This window comes from Cuculus canorus, chromosome 3, assembly GCF_017976375.1.
Source record: "Cuculus canorus isolate bCucCan1 chromosome 3, bCucCan1.pri, whole genome shotgun sequence".
In the NCBI taxonomy this organism is placed as follows: Eukaryota; Metazoa; Chordata; class Aves; order Cuculiformes; family Cuculidae; genus Cuculus; species Cuculus canorus.
Window position 1 is genome coordinate 18,686,690 of NC_071403.1, and position 16,026 is coordinate 18,702,715.

At 37.7% G+C, this 16,026-nt stretch overlaps 1 protein-coding gene across 1 annotated transcript in view; it reads left to right on the forward strand.

The window, feature by feature from the left end:
* BCKDHB (branched chain keto acid dehydrogenase E1 subunit beta) overlaps window positions 1–16,026 on the forward strand; it is a 125,756-nt gene that overhangs the window by 66,412 nt on the left and 43,318 nt on the right. The window contains exon 9 of the mRNA XM_009564769.2: window positions 5,287–5,373. Within this exon, the coding sequence (XP_009563064.2) occupies window positions 5,287–5,373 (87 nt within the window). The remainder of the gene's footprint in view (window positions 1–5,286; window positions 5,374–16,026) is intronic.

Below are 16,026 nucleotides of genomic sequence, written 5' to 3' on the forward strand. Positions count from 1 at the left end.
TGTCATCCAGAGGGACCTGGACAGGCTGGAGAAGTGGGGCTGTGTGACCTCATGAGGTTCAGCAAGACCAAGTACAAGGTCCTACACCTGGGTCGGGGTATTCCCCATTTTCAGTACACAATGGGGGATGATGTGGTTGAGAGCAGCCCTGCAGAGAAGGACTTGGGGGTGCTGGTCAATGAGAAGCTTGACATGGGCCGGCAATGTGTGCTCGCAGCCCAGAAGGCCAACTGTGTCCTGGGCTGCATCAATAGAAGTGTGGCCAGCAGACTGAGGGAAGGGATTCTGCCCCTCTATTCCTCACTTGTGAGACCTCATCTGGAGTATTGTGTCCAGTTCTGGAATCCTCAGTGTAAGAAGGATATGGAACTGTTGGAATGGGTCCAGAGGAGGCTACAAAGATGATCACAGGGCTGGAGCATCTTCCCTACGAGGAAAGACTGAGAGTTGGGCTTGTTCAGCCTGGAGAAGAGAAGGCTCCGAGGAAACCTTATGGTGACCTTCCAGTACCTGAAGGGGCTACAAGAAAGCTGGGGAGGGACTGTCGACAAAGGCTTGTAGTGATGGGACTAGGGCAAATGGCTATAATTGGAGAGGGACAGATTTAGACTAGACATGAGGAGGAATTTCTTCCTGATGAGGGTGGTGAGGCACTGGCACAGGTTGCCCAGGGAAGTTGTCGATGCCCCATCCCTGGAGGTGTTTAAGGCCAGGTTGGGTGGGAACTTGGGCAGCCTGATCTAGCAGGATGTCCCTGCCCATGGCCGGGGGTTGGAACTAGATTCTCTTTAAGGTCCGTTCCAACTCACACCATTTTATGATTTGAGGCTAACCTACTTCTGATCATTTCTTTAAAGGTCATTGCTGTGTTAGTGAAGCAGCTGCTTCCACTGGAAGTAGCACTGTTGGTATGTGTAGAGAGTAGTGGTGTAAAATGCAGTTGACCGTAAAACTCATGTTAGTTTAAATGTGCTTTCTCTTAAATAAGGGCACTGTGTGTTACCGGTAGTGTCAGCACTTAGATATCAGAATGCTTGGAAGTGTCAGACTTGTATTGTTTTCTACTGTCATCCGTGCCTATAGAAGAGGAAAAAATGGCCAATGTGGTGAGTTGAGAGTTGAACAGGAAAGTGATCATAGCAACTCTTGGATAGAGAGATAAAGAATGTGGTTAGGTAGGCTGAAAATATTTCACTCAGCTGCTTCACTGCAAAAACATTGGGCTGCAGTTCAGAAAACCTTCAGAGTGCAATATGAGAGCATTAGTCTTGCAGAGATGTTAGTTTGGTTTTTTGAAATATTTCATTATTGAGGTGATTGTGCTGCTAGCCTTTTGCTCTGATGCAATGTCAAATTGTCATCCTTTTGGATGACACCAATGTAAAACAGTCCTGACAAGGAAATTAAGGAGGAAAAGTATAGTAAATAGGAAGTTCTAGGAGTCGAAAGCCCTAGAGTATTTTCTCCAATGACTGGATAATAACACAGGTGACAGTGGTGTGCCATGACCTGGGTCTCAGCTGCCCTCCAAAGGGAAGGAGCACCATTGAAGCGTTCTGTGAGGCAATCCTGATCTGCCTCTGATCCCTGAATCTGTCTCTGGGGTAGCATTCACAGCTTTGTGCTAACTGTACACTGCTGTGGGATAAATCAGGTTGTATCCTTCAGTGAGTTTACCCCGTGTGGCCCCTTCAGTGTTTGAGGAGATGCCAAAGCTGTGCTGGGAACTGGAGGTAGGAGATATGATAGGACCTATCTCTTTGGGGAGCAACCAGGGTTGCATCTGCTGAACTCAGCTGTGAAAGTGCACAGTGACCACAACAAAAAGAGGAGCCACGTTCTCTAAATGCTTGGATGTTGCTTCTGATTTTCCTCCATGGTGTATAACTAAAGATGGCAAAAAGAAAAGTTTCCATTTTCATTTAGTTTAAGACCAGAGAAAACTACAGAATCTCATAGTTCCCTGAGAAGAATAGCAAACAGCTCTCATTGTGGATGTAAGTAAGTGACATTTTTATCAGTCCCAGTGGTCTAAGTCCCACCATATGTTTTGAAGATGCTTTTTTAAGCATCTTTTTCTGTAACTACATGAGTTACAGAATTTATGTGAAAAACACAATCGACACATGATATTTAGGTGCTCACAAACTGAGTTAACATAATTGAAAAGTAAGGCATTAGTGCTGCTTTGGCTTTAACTGTATGTCATGTGAAGGTGGTGCTAGTGAATGGAAACAGTATCATTGACATTAACCTGTTTTTTGATATTTCTATCAAAAAGATGGAAAACATTTAAAATGGTTACTGATAAACAGCTGGATAAATAGATGAAATAGACACTCATTTACTGATAGAGAGAAGATAGGTTCGTTAACTGAGCTAGATGCAGGCACATGGTAGATTTTTCTGCATATACAGATAAAATTTTGTATCTTGAAATAATAAATGCACACTGTATCTCTGTGTTTATTCTAAGAAGCAAATATCCTTTAAGGGTAAAACCCTCTTTGCCAAGAACAAAGAATCACAGTTATCCCTTGAAACTGGTCTCACCTTGTTATGCTTGGGCCAAAAAGTCTCATACATCCAAGAGCTGCAGTATTGAGGTTATATTATCTCTGTGTATGGCATTGCTCTGAAAAAGGCTGGAATACTGATTCCAGATGGGTGTACTTCAAGAAGAACGTTGGAAAATGGAAGCGATTCATGATAGAGTTGTAAGAATAATAAAGGAATTGGAACTGTACTGTATGGCAAAAGACTTTGAGCTCCATCTGCTTAGTTTAGCAAAAGTGTGGTTAAGAGATCATTTGATTGCAATCGTAACGTATTCGTGTGGGGAGCAGAAATGTGGTAACGGATCCATCTATCAAAAAGAAGTAAAGCAAGAACCAGCAACTTGAAGTTAAAGTCAGCCCAATTTATTTGGAAATAAGGTACAAGTCTTTAACAAGGAACGGAGTTAAACACTGTGACAAATTACCAATAGCTTTGATGCATTTCCAAACACTGGAAAAACTGTAATTAAGATTGCATGTCTTTCTGAATGACTCAATATAGCTTAGGAACAAGTGTTAAATGTGAGGTAGAAATTGATACAGGCAATCCTGTAATGTTCAAGAATCACAGTGCTCGCTTCCTTCCTTGATGTCCAGGACTCTGCAATGCAGTGTGGTGATTAATTTCTGCTCATTTGAATTCTGATTTTTAACCACTAGGAAAGTATTTAAGTTATTTCTGCATGGCACAATGTGGTGCAGTTGTCCACTTTGATGTTGAACAAGCTAGGATGGGTACTAAAAGCTCCAAAGCTATGCTAACATGGTTTTCCACTAGGCGTGATATATAGTGCTTTTTGTTAGGGCTGAGATGCTAGTATGCGATTCTTGGTCGCCCTTAACAACGTTCTTCAGCAAGAAAGCCTTGAAGCTCTTAGGAATCATATGTAAAAATAAGGAATTTCTCATGTAGGAGAAGCAGGTTTCCAAAATGATTTTTTAAAATTTTTTAAATTTTTTTTTTATTTTAACATGGGATCAACTTGCTAAGAGATAAATTCATGCGAGAAGAATTATCTGTTACCTAGAGCAAGAAACCATATTGGACTCAGGGAACCTATGATGTTAAAGAGTTGGAGGCTGAGAAATACTAAAGGAACACATTTAAAAGCCCTTTCACTCTTTCCAAATGTCAAATTATCTCAGTTGTGGAGACAGGATACCGGACTGCTGGATTGCTTGTCTGATTCCATGTGGATTTTCTTGTATGCATTCTGACAGTGTCTGTTTCATGCTGTTAAAGTCTGAGAAAACAAATGTGTAACTTTATGATAGCTTGTAATGTTTCATAGTGTAAATCACTCAGAACAAATAGATGCATAAAAATCTTTGTTTAAAATAAAAGAGGATTCTCAAAAAAAAACATTGAAATGGTTTAGTTGTATCACCTTTCTCATAGCAACTTAAAACAGATTGTATTGCTTTTATCATATCAACTTAAAACTGAAGCATACATTTTGTTCGTTGAACTGTTGTTTTGATGGATCAGACAGATTAATAGCGCAATTAATGCCTCTGCACTTTAGATATCCGTTCCCAGTGCTGGCAAAAGAAATTCAAGAAATCAGCCTATGTAACTGTGGATTACTTTCCAGCTGTTGAAATGCCTTTTCCTGACTTGTTTAGCTTTGAAAGTTCTCAAACCACTTCATAGTACAGTGTATGGATCATCTTGTTTATAGGCCTGTGACTTGCCAGTACATCTGTGAATGAGCTACTTAGAGCCATTGAGTCATTGATAGGAAAAACAAAAGTATTAGAAGGGTACTTGAATCAGAAGGAAAATTGTATAATTAAGGCATTACCTTTTTGTCTTCTGTTGTGTAGATAACATGGAGCCTCCTGACTGGAGAATGTGCTGGTCTAGACATTAAATTGAAGATCACAGCTTTAAGAGAGTTTGAATTGATAGCTAGAACTCTTTTTTTCCACTTGGTGCCTAATGATACACTGGATATACTATGTACTTACCTTAAAAATCAGACTCTAACTGTTCTTAAAAGATGAACATACACATTATTCTGATATTTTTCCCCTGATGTGCTTCTTTAGAAGTTGATGAAACTTTTTAATGTACCTTATGAAATTATAAATTGTATATTAGGACAAGTGAGACTTTGCTGCCTTATTTCTGACCAAAGGTGTCTGATACCGGACACTTCTAGTGTGTAGTTGAGATTCAAAATTAGAAAATTTTGCTTGTAATTGCCATGTAAAACTTAAATAAGCAGCATTACTCCACATGATTGTTTTCTTCCTAAATTTTTATTTAGCAGTTTTATTTTCTGAATAACTATGATTCAATTTTACCTAGGATCTGGTTGTTCAGAGATGTGGATCAGTGAAGGATTCCTTTATGTGTGTTCTTTATAGTGTTTTCAGGATCCAAGTTTTTCCTGGCTTCTTGTTAAGATCCTTATTTTTCTTCAGAAATGCTACAGTTTGCATTGATAGGGTAAATTCATACTCTGTGGAATTAATTTTTATTCTTGATACATGCTAAAAAGGAGTAGAAGATGCAAACACTTTAGTAGGATGTTTTTATACTTACTATAAATTACTCAGTTTAGACTTCTGGGATGATTTATCTTTCAGTGAAAATTTAAGAGGGGAAAAGGAGCTACATTCTAACACTGCTGAAAATGTTACATGTTTCATATATTCCACAAGTAGTATGAGTGAGAAATTGCAAGAGATATAATTTTTGGGGTTTGTTTTTCCTTTTCAGTCGGTGGTGAAGACTGGGCGATTGCTGATTAGCCACGAAGCTCCCTTGACTGGAGGATTTGCATCTGAAATCAGTTCCACAGTTCAGGTACACAGTTTATTTGTATTTAGGTGTTTTACTTGGCTGAATATGTTTATCTGTAGAAAGGATATTTATTACTACATTAAAAGTTGAGGTTGTCATATTTTTTTAAATTTATTTTTTACATTTTTATTAAATTTCAGTTTTGTATATGGTTATTCCTTTTTTCTACCAAAATTCTATCTCCCAAATATTTGTCATCCTTCTAAGTAACTACTAGTTGACCTACTTTATTTTTTTTATAGGTAGCCTTTTTGATTAAAATAGGTCTAATAAAATCATAAGATACTGCCAACCTTGAGTGTTGAAAGTGATGATTTTTCTTAAATTCTTACCAAAATGTGAAATAAACTCAACCAAAAGAGCACATCATTTTCTGTTATTATACTTGAGAAGAAAATTATTCTAAGTTGTGCAGCAACCTCATAATTTACTGTAGCAACAAAGGAAAGTATATGTGTTGAATAAAAAGAAAAGTGAGTTGAAAGGAAAAAAAATTTACTTACCCGTAAATATTATTGGAAGAACATGGGATGCTCAATATATTCAATACTGAAACTACATAATGAGTTTTTAATCTCCTCAGACCTCTGCTAAGAAAGGTATTTACCCAATTGATCCATTTTGGGGTTGTTTTACCTGTCAGAGATGTATCTTGACAAATATCACTTATTTAGAAAAAAGAGATTAAACGCTTCAATAAAGAGTTATTTATTTCAGTCAATACTGAAAGCAAATATTGGTTTCATGACAGTAGCTCATAATTTTATATTCATCTTTTTTAGGAAAGTAGGATTTGCTTTGAGAAATATCAGTTAATTTATCACACATGCTACCTTAGAGTAAGTTGGACTATAGCTCTTTGCAATTGAATTTATCCATGATGAGTTTCTTCCATTGTTTGACTTGAATCTGTTATAACCATATTGTCATTGCTTGTTATATCAATTTTTGAAGATTTCATCATCCATACTAAAATTTTGATATGTATTATTTTTAAGAATATTCATACTGCAAAAGAGATTAGAATAATATTTACAAAGCATTGCAGCTTTCTAAAGAGCAGTATTTCTTTAGGCGTAATAAAGACCTTGCTTTTTTTCCAGTCAGCTAAAACATTTGATCTCTAAGTGATCAAGTTAAGTCCATATGTCTAATATCACTGTGCTGTAAAAATAAAAGTGAAAAGTGAAATTCTCTGTTGTTGGATACAGTACGTACTGAGAATGCCAAAAATTGGGGATTGCAGTTGGCTTTTGTTTCCTCTTACACATGGAAGTAATAAGACTTCAATAAAGTGTGTCCAGTTGGATTAGATGGTTGGTTTGCATATTGTTATTCCATCCTTGCTGTGCGGTCTCTTATCGTAGAAATAAGGTGAATAAAAGTACATAGGTTATTTTAAAAAGTAACTGTCCCAAACACTTCATGGTGATGTACACTTCAATAAAAAGAGTACAAATGGAAATGATGACTGTCACTCGTGAACTATAGGGGGAAACTATAAGAGGGATTAAAAGCAGTGTTTAAAGAGCATATTTAATAAGATTTGTTCTGTGTCAAATACAGAATATTTTAAAGGTGCACATTATTGCATTAAGTAGTCATTTACTCTGATTTCTCAAACATAAATCTAAGAACAGGATGAAGTTGTGTAGGTAAAACTCTGCGATATGACTGTGCCCTGTGTACTGATGTTTCATATGTGATCTCAATGAGTATTCTGAAGTGAGCAGTAGATCATAGGATGAATTCAGTACAGGTATCGTTAATATTTCTTTAGTTTATTCTCTATAAAAGCTTGCAAAACTGCATATTCAGCAGAGAGGACTCTAAACTTTTGCTAAAGGCATAAGGCTGAAGCACAGTTTGAGGAGCCTTGGAGGAGGGCCCGCTGAAGTGTCATTTCCAAAATGAAGAGGCATTGGGTATGGAAATCGTCAGTACATTGATCGCATGTAATATAAAAGGATGTAAATGCAATATTTATGTCCCTGTTAAAAAAAAAAAAGAGTGAAACAAGATGTTTTCAAAGAAGTATGACAGGGGGGAAAATGGGAAACGAGTGGGTTATGCTCAGTTGTGTGATAAAACACTTATCTCCACACACACACACGCACATACGAAGGAGCCCAGAGGCACAGCAGCAGGCGGGGGAACCCCAGTAACCCAGTCTGGGAAATGGAGCCCCCTACCCAGCTCCTGCCAGGACTGTCCTCAGCCTCAGCCCAGTGGGTCGGGGTGGGGACACCCAGCAGCAGAAGTCAGAGACACTCTTGATGACTCTGCAGACTGAGGGGAGTTGCTGCCTGCCATTGTTTGGGACTTATTATGGTATGCAGGGAGGAACACATGGGGAGAATTTTGGAATCATACAAGATTTTCGGGGTTGAGGATTTAGAGGAAGAACCAAAGGTAGGGAAAGGTAGGGACTAAGGTAATTGGGAGAGGAATGGATATGGGAAAATTGAGAAACAAGGGGATAAAAAGGACTGACTGCATATAAACTGATTGGTTGATTTGACTGGCCATGCCCTGTGCCTGATCATCATGATGTATCCTGTTTTCTCATTAAACTCCACTTCTGATTTCCTGGGTGATACTCTTTCTGTTCTGTGTGCACATGTGTGTATGGAGGTCAAAGCCACTGTAGTCAGTGGATGGGTCGTGGGGGCCAGACTGGCAGTGGGTGAGTGTGTCAGTGCCTGTTGCTAGCAAATATCAAGCTCGGCTAGTTGAGGATAGGTTAAGTAAGCCACGTATGTGTATAATATGTCTGTCTGTGTGTTTGAGAGTGAGTCAGCTGGAGATATGACTGCTGAAGGAACCAAGTTGTCCGAGCCACCTCCTGGAGAGACCATGGATCTGGGGTCAGCTGGGAAATGCACTAGTGTGGGTCTGGTGGTGAGTGAGACAGCAAGAGAGATGAAGGATTCAGGGAAAGCTACTGAATAGACTCTGGTGTTGAAGCCCAGTTACTGCAGGGATCTGGAGCATGTGCATCTCTGTGTGGTGTGTACATTGGCATGGATGTCAGTCCCGGCAGCTGGAGTGGGACTGTGAGTAGAAGTTTGTGTTAGTGGGTGCCAGCAACTGGAAAGACCAAGGATCTTGGTTTTAGGAATTTGTATCAGGGTAATGGAAATACATGTTGCATTATCACATTTCCTTTTGTTAATCTTGTAATTGTTTTATTTTAATTAATTTGCAACATTTCACCTTTTAAGTGTCTACTGTCCCAGAGTTACTTACGGGTGAGGTTGACCAACATACATGCATGTTGTTTCTCTAACTAAAGCAATGTTTCTTAAGGCTAACTTTCAGTAGTGCCCCTGTGGTAAAAAGCTACTTTGCAGAGCAGCAGCTTGCAATCCCACTTCCTTCTTCTTGGTCTTGTTATATTGACAAAATGAAGAGGATGGTGTGGTATCGTTGCAGAAAGAAGTGCGAGACTTAATAGGGGACTATGAAACAATAGATTCTCCTAGGGAAAATAAATCTAGTTAAGAATTAACCCTTGCTTTTTAGAAGTCTTTCATGCTTACAGCAGTCAATAACTCTTTCATCAGATTAGTAGCAGTTACTGTGTTATCAACATCCCAATATAAATTGTCATGTGTTGGGTTATTTTTCTTTTGCAAATGAAGGGATTATTATTCTCCATCCTTCTTACTGGAAGATAATGAGCAGTAGCTGTATTGGGCTCTGTAGAATAAGTTCCTTCTAAGTGGAACATTTCAGTTGAGCTTTCAATGTAATTGTGATAAGGAATCCGAACATAAAGTGGTAGTTCTGCAGTAACCCACCATCAGCATTTGAAAGAGTGCTGTAGATGATAAAGGTTTTAGTTTCAGTTCTGAGTTGTTATTGAAAGACTTGTCTAGAACTAACTCAAAGGTGATCTTTTCTTTCGGAAGTCATTACCATTATCTCTTCATATTTCAAATTTACTTTTAATCTGGGATGTGATTTATTAGAAAGCTAAACTTACACTGAAGGTCTTCTGAATTTCATTGTGGTCTAAGCAACATATCAGATTTGAAGAGAATTCTCATATTCTCTTTTAGGTAGGGCTTAAATAAAACTTTTATTCTTTTCTCTAAAAGCAGAAGGCCTTTCAATATGAAATCTCACTTATATTTTGTTTGTACATAATGTATTAGAAGAGAGGTTTTGAAATTTGGATACAGCTGAAAATTTCATGTCATCTGAAGAATGCTATCTGGTATTTAATTAAAAACATTTTGAATTATACATTTTTGAGAGAAGAGTTATGTAAGCTTAAAACAAATAGCTTTTGTTTTTTAAATAGAATTTTTAATAGTCATTATTTAATAGTCACTATGCAGTTCTGCCATTTGCTGGTTTTATGTAGCTTCTGTGTATGATAGAATGTGCACATATTTTGAACGTTAGAGGCTATTCTGCTTAATTTCTGGCACATTTGGATCCAATAAATGGCAAGTCCTTGACTATAAGTCTTTATCTGCACTGAATTGGTGTAGTACAATATGTAATGTTCTTTCTTGTTATTCAAGTCACCTTTCTTGTCCTTCTTTATCCAAACGCAATTACAAAACCTATACTACTGTTCTGAGAAATAAAGGCAATATATTTAGAAATTGAAAACTGAGGAGAACAAAATTAGGATCACTGAGCAAATTTATACGTTGTTGTTGAAGATACTTATGTGCCTGTTGGGAAAGAATTAGAATGTGTGTACTGACTAGTGGATTGATTTTTCATTTCCTGGTTTTTAAGGCTTAGGCATCAAATGTGTAGTACTGTTCGTGCTTTCTGTGGGAGTAGCTGTGGGAAGGCTGTAGTATGGTTACAATAATTTGATGGTTACTATTTTCTGGTAGTACTGAAATAAATGTTGGAGGTTAGCACACACCGTCTAACATTGATCTTGCAGCTACTGAAGATATGTGTCACAGGAAGGTCTTTGTGGTTTCTACCTGTTCTCTACAAATAATGGTAGGAAATGTTTACTAAATTTGAATGTTTTCATTTAAGGAATTTAAAATTTCCTTTAGGAATTTTGATATTTGTGTACATCAATAATATTATAGCAGCATACAACTATGAAAATGTTATTAAAATACAAGAAATGCACGTGACTGAAGTAAGGTGTTAATTGGCCCGGTAAAGAGCATTGCTATCTATAAAATAACAAATCTGCACAGTGTTTTTTTTGTAGAGGGTTGCACAGATGGAGAAAGGAACATAGTTTCTTTATTCTTCCAAGAACAGAACAGGTTTAATTGAGGTTTCATTGTAGCTTGCTGTTTTAGTAGTGTAGTTTCTTTTCTTATTGCTGGTAGCTGCTTTGTCCTTGGGCATCTGGCTATGCTTTGTGAGGATCTGGGGAACAGGGAATGTTGGGTCAGATACCAAAGAATTGTGCAGGACTCCTTCCAGAGAACTCAGTGTGGTTCTCAGAGTTGCACAGGAATTTCAGTCTTACAAAGATTAATGTTAATCAGTGAAAAGGCCCCAGCAAATTCAATGAAATAACCTGTTTCTTAGGATTGAGTTATGTGATCTTATTTTTTCAGTGCTTCAGTTCTGTATCTAAAAATTGAATATAACCTTTGTCTGTTTGGACTGGTGGTGCTTTAGATTTCCTCTGGCTGCTGCAAAATAAAGCCGAATCTCCAATAAGTGGTATAATTTCCTGCTAGTTTGTGGTATTAGGAGATATTATTAGATGAAGGTTTTTTTTTGAGAAGGATTTCAGGAAAAGGAAAAGTGGATATATCTAGGAATGGTTTTCAAAGATGTCACAGTTTCAGAGCAATTTTGTTCTAAAGCCAGTTATAATTGAAAGACTTTGCAAAAAACCAAAAACCAAACAAACCCCCCCCCAAAACCCAAACAAAACCACTAACAAACCAAACACCGCCCCTCCCCACCCCCCTTGAACCACAATAACAAAAAAATTTCAACTATTTCCTCACTATGACAATTTGAAGTAAAATAGCCCAAAGTCTGATATTGGGCAGGAACTTTCTTAATTAACTATTATTTTACAGAGTCCTAATGAAAAAGTTTCACCTTTCCTATAAAATACTTCCAGAATGTTTGAACTGAATGATTTTTCATACTACTGTATTATGCATATTTAGAGTTTGAGATGCTGAGATGTTCCAAACAGTCTTATTGTTTCAGTTTTCTCATGAGCTGAACTTATTCCAAATGTAGCTGTGATGGTCTTCCATGGCTCTTTGTGGTGCTTCGAGGAAGTAACAGCAATGCAGTACTCCAAAATATTTGCAAGATCGTGTGTGAGTTTCAGATTATGCATCCGTGTCTGTATTTAGTACAGTAGGAACCAATTAATAACTTGAAGTAGTTTGTGGGGTTTACTTTGGTATTACAGTGAGTAACATCAAATCTTCTGCTGGTGCCTCTTAAAATCTAATTTTGCTGGGCACGCTGTAAACCTGTGTTAAAGTCTGTCTTCACTGAAAGCAATGCTTTCAGTGTAATTTTTATTAATTTATATTTAAATTATTTCATTCTCACCATATGTGTTTAAGCAAATTTCCTTTTGAACTGACCATTGATATATAATGCAATGCATGTGTCTTAAGAAATTGGAGGAGTGTGAAGTACTGCTAGAATTATTTAATTGTAGAAGTGAAGGAAATTGGAAATAATTCCTTTTCGATTGGAGGAATAATAAAAAGAAGACTCAAACATATTTTCTGAGTTGATTACAAAGATGATTGAGCGCAGGCCAGCCTGGACAGCTTTTTGTAGGACACACGTTTTTCACTGCTGAGTGTTGTTTCATGGAATGACTAAACAAAGAGGCTCTGGACTAAATATAACACAGATACCAAAGAAAAAAGCATGCTAAAACATCCAGATACAGGTGTGCACTCATTCAGCTGACATAATTATGAAATCTCAATTCGTGTTTTTTAACTTTGCTTTGACACAGTCACAATAGACAGTAAAATTGGACGAGATGAAATATTGACACAATGTAGTCCTTCATTTATTATCCTATCTAACTTTGCCACTTTCATTCTTTTAGACCATCTAGCAGGAATCACAAGCTATAAAAGCCTGGTTTTATAGTTCACATCAGTTTCTGTCACTAGGAAGTGCTGGTATAAAGTAAACTTGGAATAAGCACAGGGAAGTAAATTCAAGTTGGGCATAAAATGTATAATAAAACCATAGAATTACAAGGAAAAGAATATGAATATACAGAAATAGGCTAGAATAATGGAAAAGAATAATGTTATTTCCTAAGTAAGGAGTGGGGAGTCGTAAGGGAGGTATCATCAACATTAAGTTGCCATTCAGTGACTTGAGTCAAAGGTGTATGTGAAAGGTACGTGAAGATGTTCCTTGTCTTTATAAAATATGAATAAAGGCAGCTCAGTAAACCCCTGATTTTTGATGCACCATGAACTAGAAGCAGTTTTTCCTATGTGAGCATAAAGTCTTGCATAGTATTGAATGTAGTGAGCGTATTTTGATAAGCAATGTAGAAAATAAAACTGAAAAGGCAAACTATTAAAAACTTAAGATTTCTCAAAGGAAATAAAGCTGTATTATTCAAAAATAAAAACTGGAGTTTATATATTGCAAAACATCTTAAAGGAAGATTCACCAGTGATACTGAAAAAGTTCACTAAAATAACTAAAAAAAATGATCTTTCATATCTTTTGTATTAGGACTTTGACTTATGAATTTCATTTGAATGTTTTGTATTCGGTATCAAACTAAACGTTATTCTGTGTCTTAAGGAGCTTCCTAAAGAGCTTGGATACAGCAATAAGCATTTGAGATTTTCTGTGTTCTTTTGTAAAAAGAAGAAGAAGTTTTGTACCTTGTACTCCCCTGGGTGCCCCCTTCTAGACCTTTGCCCTCATTGCTTGTGAGATTCTCAGCTACAGTGCCTGCAGAGTACCTGGGGCTTGTGAGCTCAGCTGTAGGGATTCTGTGCTTGTGTTTGTCTGGCAGAGGTGATGTTTTTCTGATCCTGTATCACTTTCAAAAAGGAACCAAAATCTAACAAGCAATGAATATCCTCAGGATAGTGCCTGTATTCTCTCCACACTAACTTTTTGAGGCCAAAATTATCCTGGATGTTACACTGAGATCTCTTTATGATACAGTTTGACTCACTGTGTTGAAGTATCTTAATTTTCATCTTGTTTCATGTTTTGACACCTATGACTGATGCAGAAGTCTTGTTTCATAACTGTAAGGAATTCGAAAGGTGAATGGACTTCTAAGAAACTTTCTTTGGTGTTATCATGTCATAAAGTCAAATTTATTCATGAGACTTTATGCTTGTTTATTTTTGGTGGACATAAGGAGGAACAAATCTCTCTAAAATGCAAAGAGAAAAAAATCGCTATAATAGTGGCCTGTGTTGTCAGTTCAGGCTACAAGGGAGTGTTGTGTTCCTCTAGATTGGAATAAATTCAGTACTGAGGAGAGAAAAACTATTTAATGAATTGAATGCAGACAGCTATTAAATGGCACACACAGTAATCTGTCTGTACTGTGTAAAACTCCTAAATACATTGAAATAAGCAAACAACCCCCAAATCCTAAAATAACATTCAAGTTGGAAAATGAAGTGCTCAAAGATTGTAGTGAATTTTCATAAAATCTGCCCCAAAATGCACTCTCTAAAATTGTAAACACAGTGTTTACATGTCCAATTAGTCCAGTCTCTAGACACAAGAAAAATCAAAATGTCTTATTCATCTTTAGCTCAGCTTGAAGTCTCTTCAGCTTCTGTGAAACCCTTCATGGAAAAATCCGTGCAGGAATGGGCATGTGTGCTAAGAGATGTCCCAGCCATGAGGTTGCTCACTCACACTTGCTCCTCTTGGTTTTGGGGACAGCCTCATTCGCTGCTTGTGAAGAAACACAAACCAATTCCTGGGCTGCCGTGCCTGCAGGCGATGTTTCAGCCAGCCACTCGTGGCACATCCTTCTGATGGGAACTTATGAACCCAAGCCTCAATCCCACTGCCAATGATTTGGACACAGGTACAGTGAGAGTGTGCCCTGCCTACTTGGCTTTGAGTTTGTTCTGTCTAAGAATTAAGGGTTGGAGTAAGCTTTTCCCATGCACCATGGGAGCATCCTTACTGCTGGCAGGAGCTAAAGCTGTTACTTTTTTTTCCTCTAGAGAGATAGAAGCAAGAATGAGAGAAAAGCTTGGCAGTTTCCGTAGGTACTGAAAGGAGAGGGACAATAAGCGCTGCCTCATTAGGAGGAGTCTTTAATTGAGAGAACAAGGCCACCAGTAAGATTTTGAGGGGCTGTTCCTGGTGCAGGAGAATAAACTGCCCTCTTGGAGTACAGTACACACGTCAGCTTTGCTGCTGTGGGGTCAGAGCTACAGACTGAAAGGGTGGGTAGGATGACAGGCATGTGCCAGTAAACAACTCACAGAGGATGGAGAAGGGAAAGCCCAGGACAGTGAGCAGCTTGAGACAGCCTGCTTCTCCAGGTAGACACTGGTGGTAGGCAGTGCCTGGCAGATCAGGCACTTTTTAGCAAAGCATCTAACTGAGAAAAGAATATTTTTGAAGCCTGGCTTTAACTTGTATACCTTCTGTAGAGTTACTTATTTTCAAATAATATATTGAATAAATGCTTTAGGCACTGAAGCAAAACAACCCTCTCCTGTCATTTTTCAGCGACGCTGTCTGTTAGGCAGGGCACTGCATTTCTTCCAGATGCATCAAACCCTGCTTTGTCTTCTCTTGTCTGAACTGGTTTTCCTGTACTGGTGGGTAGGCAAGCATGCAGCCGAGTACTTTTTCATTTTTTTATGCAAGCTTTTCAAGAGGCGTGAGTTTATTCAAGGATAATACAAAGTGATAAAGTGGCAGAATACACTGAGAGTCATTGTGGCTCAATGAAATCAAAAGTTTTGGCTACTGAATAAGTTCGGTGTTGGATTCACCTTAATCAGTCAAGTGTATAGTGTTAAGTATGCTCTTAGTGTATTTGCTGAGGACATTTTTTCCATGTTCTGATGTTTCATTTGGCATACAAATGTCCATATGCTTAAGCCTGAACTCCAGCATCATTGTCCGGCTGATGCATCCGTGTTCATTCATTATGATTTATAACCTTGAACAATGTGTTTGGCCTTCCATACGCTAATTCTGAAAAAGACCAAAAACATGAGCGCTGAAGCAGAATTAAAATTTTCTCTTTGCTGTGCACACCTCCCGTTTTTGCAAGTTCATCTTTCTAGCTATTAGAAATTGTTCTTCTAGGGGAAGGAAATGTTTTGTGTTTATACTTACTCTTAGGTACAGTTTACATTTATGATTTTAATTCAAACTGTTTTGATTAGAACAATGTTGTGATTCTAACATTACATTTCTAATAGCCCATGGAGCTGATAGAAGTGAGAAGATTTTACTCCAAATAGTGAGGAGGGCAAAAAACCTTCCATGGACTGCATATCCTATGTTTTCTGGTCTGTGATGTGGTAATGTTTTTCCATTTCTCTCTCTAATACTATATTAGAGTTCAGTAATATCAGCATTTTTATCTGGTATATAAACATAACTAACGATGATTAAGGAGAACATCAAAACTATGAACTTTCCTATAGCAATTTTGGGTAGATGTTAAAGCTGTTACTAAGCAGGCTT